General features: G+C 42.2%; 1 protein-coding gene across 2 annotated transcripts in view; it reads right to left on the reverse strand.

The window, feature by feature from the left end:
- Gne (glucosamine (UDP-N-acetyl)-2-epimerase/N-acetylmannosamine kinase) overlaps positions 1 to 4,811 on the reverse strand; it is a 43,590-nt gene extending 38,779 nt beyond the window's left edge. For both annotated transcript variants that reach the window (XM_090330257.1, XM_090330256.1), the window contains exon 1: positions 4,761 to 4,811. In XM_090330257.1, the coding sequence (XP_090186383.1) occupies positions 4,761 to 4,811 (51 nt within the window). The remainder of the gene's footprint in view (positions 1 to 4,760) is intronic.
- Between the last annotated feature and the right edge of the window lie 620 nt (positions 4,812 to 5,431).

Raw genomic sequence — 5,431 nt, forward strand, 5'->3', positions numbered from 1 at the left:
CACACTCACACACATACACACACACACACACACACACACACACACACACACACACACACACACACAAGATACATTGTACTTAATAAACTGGCACATTGAATTGAAACCCCTTTGTATAAGTACTTAACGATAATCTTTTTTTTTCTAGTCCTAGAGCTTGAACTCAGGTCCTGACACTGTCCTTGGGCTTTCTCAAGGCTAGAGCTCTACCCCTTGAGCCACAGTACCACATTCGACTTTTTCTATGTATATGGTACCAAGGAATCAAACCCGAGTCTCCGTGCATGCTAGGTAAGCACTCTACCACTAGGCCAAACTCCAGGCAAGGATAATTTTTTAATTGCATTATCTGAAAATAATTCCTTAAACTATATAAGTCAACTTCAGATTTACAAGAGCATGAGATTAAACAATAGGCTCAGAAATTTACTGATAAAGATATTAACTGGGCTGGGAATTTGGCCTAGTGTTAGAGTGCTTTCCTAGCATGCACAAAGACCTGGGTTCGATTCCTCAGTACCACATACATAGAAAAAAAGCCAGAAGTGGTGCTGTGGCTCAAGTGGTAGAGCTGTAGCCTTGAGGAAAAGAAAAAAACAAGGACAGTGCTCATGCCCTGAGCCCAAGCCCAGGACTTGCCAAAAAAAAGATATTAACTGGAAGGCTTTTTGAAATACTTATTTGGAATATGTTTAACCACTAGTTACTAATTAGTTTCTCCTTCAGTCAGATGGCCTTTTATAGTTGCTTGTGGTAGTGAGCCAACTTCATGCTAGCTTTCCCAGCCATAACAAAGATATATAAATACATATAATGACTGTGTGTAGTTTTGTGAACATTGTTTTTATTGGGATTTTTAACTGTATTTTTCTCAATAGTCTATGAAGATAAATTGTTTTATTGTCTGGCTACTGAATGCGCATAGTCATTTCCTGACAAATAGAAGTTCAGAAAGTTTAATTGATACAACTATTCTAGAAAGACTGGAACAATATTAAAATCTAGCTTGCCTTTAACTGTGATTCTGTTATAAAAAGTTGAATCAACACAATTATGTTGTAAAATAACTGCTCATTAAAAGTCATATAGGGGGGCCAGGAGTTTGGCCTAGTGGTAGAATGCTTGCCTAGCACGCACAAAGACCCAGGTTCGATTCCTCGGTACCACATACATAGAAAAAAAAGCCAGAAGTGGTGCTGAGGCTCAAGTGGTAGAGCTCTAGACTTGAGTAAGTCCAAGAACAGTGCTCAGACCCTGAGACCAAGCCCAGGACTGGAAAAAAGAAAGAAGTTATGTAGAATGTATGTTCTTTTGGATTTTCAAGGATCTAGTAAAATTCAATAGCTTTCAATGCCAACAATATGCCTTTGGAGAAATTTTATGATTTGCCAACACAGGCTAAGAAAATAACCACGTTACTGATCCAAAATTGTGAGAAGGGCCGGGAGCCTGGTCTAGTAGTAGAGTGCTTCTTATCATGCATGAAGCCCTGGGCCCAATTCCTCAGTACCACATACAGAGAAAAAGTCAGAACTGGCACTGTGGCTCAAATGGTAGAGCACTAGCCTTGAGCACAGAGATGCTGAAGGACAGTCCCTAGGCTCTGAGTTCAAGCCCCAGGATTGACAAAAAAATATGTGGGCATTAAAAAAAAAAAGAAGAAGAAGACCGGGGCCGGGAGTTTGGCCCAGTGGTAAGAGTGCTAGCTTAGCTTAGCATGCATGAAGACCCAGGTTCGATTCCAAGGTACCACATATATAGAAAAAAGCTGGAAATGGTGCTGTGGCTCAAGTGGTAGGGCTCTAGCCTTCAGAAAGCCCAAGGACAGTGTTCAGGCCTGGAGTTCAAGGCCCAAGACTGGCCAAAAAAAAAAAAGACAGGGTTGCCAGGTACCAGTGGCTCATGCATGTAACCCTAGCTACTCAGGAAGCTGAGACTTGAGGATCGCAGTTTGGAGGCAGCCTGAGTAGGAAAGTCGATGAGACTCTTACCTCCAGGTAACCACTAAAAAGCTAGAGGGCTAGGAGCTTGTCTAGCACGCATGATGCCCTGGGTTCAGTTTCTCAATACTATATACACAGAAAAAGGTGGAGGTGGCACTGTGGGTCCAGTGGCAGAGGGCAAAAAAGTATCCAAGGACAGTGCCCAGGCATACTGTTGTTTATATAGCCAAGGCTGGCATAGAACTTGAGATCCACCTGCCTCAGCTCCTAGTACAGAGATTACAGGTTTCTGTTACCACACTTGGTGGTTGAAGTGAACTTTAAGTATCTACATAAAACCTATCTATCACAAGCCAGGCATGGTAGCTCATGCCTATAATCCTAGCTCCTCAGGAGGCTGAGATTTGAGGATCAAGGTTCAAAGCCAGCTCAGGCAACACAAAGCCATGAGACTCTTATCTCCAATTTTCACTAGAAAATGGGAAGTGGGGCTGTGGCTCATGGGTAGGGTAGTAATCTTGAGCTGAAGAGCTCAGGGACAGTGTCCAGGCCAGAGTTCAAGCCCCATGAGTGCCCCCCCACCCCCCGCAAACCATATCACGGTGGTATACCCCTATAGCCCTAGTGCTTGAGAAGCGGAGTCAGGAGGAACCCTAGAGCCCAGGAGGTTGAGATCAGCCTGGGCAACACACCTCAAAACAAAAGTCTTACACGAATGTTAAAGACCCAACCCAAAACGCATCTGGAAAGCCATAAGCATGAGCACAGGCTGTAGCCTCTCTGTTCTCATTGCTTTCATGCCCTACTTTGCAATGAATCTAATTCCACCTTTCAGATCATCAGTTTTCCTTCTCTACACTTCAGTCCTCCTAGAATGTAAGCACTCTCATGATTATATTTCTTAATCTTCTATGGACTCCGTTTGCATTTATTATTATTATTATTATTATTACTATTGTTATTTTGGACAGTACTGGGGTTTGAACTCAGGGCTGTGCTAAGTAGGCAAGTGCTCTACCATTTGAGTCTTACCCCCAGCCCTAGGATATCATTTTTTCTTAGGCCTTCCATGTTGGCCTCTGTATAAATAATTCCTTGGATATATACTCCAGTCTGGTCTTTCCTTCTAGCTCTTAGTCCTACCTTCGATTCTTGCTAGATATTCTCTCCTTTCTAGTCCTAAACTTTGCTCAGCTTGCTTACTCCTCTGGTACTCAACAATTTGAGCCATACCTTCAGCTCAGCTTTTTGCTACCTACTTTTGGAGATGGACTTTCCCAGACTTTTGTGCACTGGCTAGCTTCATTCAGAGTTCCTCCAGATCCTGACCTTCTGAGTAGCTAGTATTTCACCCCATTAGCTAGTATTAGCTAGTATTTCCCCCACCACCACTATCCCCTTTTTTGTGTATGCTTGTCGTAGGGCTTGAACTCAGGACTTGGGCCCTGTCATTGAACTTTTTTTTTTTTTGCTAACATTCTAGTACTTGAGCCACACCTCCACTCCTGGCTTTCTGTAATTGGAAATAAGAGTTTCATGAACTTTTCTTCCCTGGGCTAACTGAACTGCTTTGAATTTTGAACAACTCAATTTCTGAGTAGCCAGGATTACAGGCATCAGGCATGAACCACCAGTATCAGGCTTTATTATTTTTTTAATGGCACTGGCTTGTCACCAAATCATATTCTTCACTCTCTCAATTTTAACATTTGATCTTTCAGATTCTTCAAAATGTTTCTAAAATGTGCTCTTCCCTTCCCTTCCTTCCTGTCCAGTTCAGTTCCTCATCATTTTATGTCCTAACTTCTGAAGTGCCTTCTGAAGTGTGTAATGTATTTAACTGATAAAAATCTATCATGACGTTATAATACCTTAGCAAGATTTGACGACATTGATTACTGGGCATGCAGTTACCCTGCCCTGCAGGAACTTCTTTAAAACGATTGTTTTTATCAAGTTATTTCCATGCCTCAGAAAAATTATAGTGAGTCTCCATTCTGTCCTAGCTGGATACAGTATATCTGCAGGGTACATGTGGTGATTTCCTAAAACATCTGGCTGCCCAAATGCCTCAATAAATAATTAGGTTAAACTACATTGTAAAATGACATTCTGTGGGAATCATTCATATACCAATGGACTTGATAAACATGAAAATTAACCATGGTAATAATTTCCTTCGATTTTGTCTTCATTTGGTCAGTTAAGTAGCTGAGAAGTCATTTTAGCAAGGCAGCTTCTCTATGCCAGGTTTCTAAAGGAAAGGGAAAAAATGAACACAAGTATAGCACACGTTGTGCTTTCTGGAAATAAACTGTATTTAGGAGGCAGAGAACTCAATAAAGTAAATGCAAGTCCATTTTATCTGACAAAAACACCCAGAATCTGAATAAAAGAGTTTGACTTGGGCTGGGAGTTTGGCCTAGTGGTAGAGTGCTTGCCTAACATGCACAAAGACCCGGGTTCGATTCCTCGGTACCACATACATAGCAAAAAGCCGGAAGTGGTGCTGAGGCTCAAGTGGTAGAGCTCTAGCCTTGAGAAAGTCCAAGGACAGTGCTCAAGCCCTGAGCCCAAACCCAGGACTGGCAAAAAAAACAACAACAACAACAACAAAAAAGAGTTTGTCTTCAGCTACCAGTTTGGACATGCAAGGAAACCAGGGACTTTCCACACAGTAACTGAACCAATATCAACAACAAAATGAATTACCAGTGGGAAAAAAACGGACGTGAAAGAGTTAAAGCCAAAGCTTTTCTCTGCTCCTCTTGACAGCAAGGTTGGATTAAAGCATCGCAGAATTGCCCCTTTACTTACATGAGGTCCTAGAGAACCGGACTCCCTGAAGGGACAGGCAATGGTTTCCATTCGGCAGCACAAGCTTTGTGTCCTGCGTAGCAGAGCTGCTTGTCTTCCCTTGGTCTAGCTGCCACTGAGCAAGTCATTAAGAAGCATCTGAATTCCAGACTAAATCTTCAGCTCCACCTCCTTGAAAAGAAAAAAAAGTAGGGGAGGTGACTCTGAATTCTTCCTGTACTCCTGGACAGTGGCTTGAAAGTTGAGAACACTTGTCAACTATTACATCCCTGGTTTTGATACACTGTTTTACCCAATGATTGTATTCTTCTCCTAGAAAGATTTTCTCCCGAGTTTCTGAATAGAAAGCCCAGCATGTTTAATCAAAATCTCAATTGTCTTTTTTCACATTTTTTTTTTTTGGTCGGTCATGAGGCTTGAATTCTGGGTCTGGGCACTGCCCCTGAGCTTTTCAGCGGAAGACTAATGCTCTTACAGCACCACTTTCAATTTTCTGGTGGTTAACTGGAGCTAAGAGTCATGAACTTTCCGGCAGGCTGGCTTTGAACCTTGGTCCTCAGATCTCAGCCTCTTGAGTAGCTAGGATTACAAGTGTGAGCCACCAATGCCCAGCTCACATTGTTTTACACTTGATACATTCAAAACATTTATTGAGGGGCTGGGAGCATGTA

Source organism: Megascapheus bottae, chromosome 3 (genome assembly GCF_031878675.1).
Source record: "Megascapheus bottae isolate mThoBot1 chromosome 3, mThoBot2.hap1, whole genome shotgun sequence".
Taxonomy (NCBI): Eukaryota; Metazoa; Chordata; class Mammalia; order Rodentia; family Geomyidae; genus Megascapheus; species Megascapheus bottae.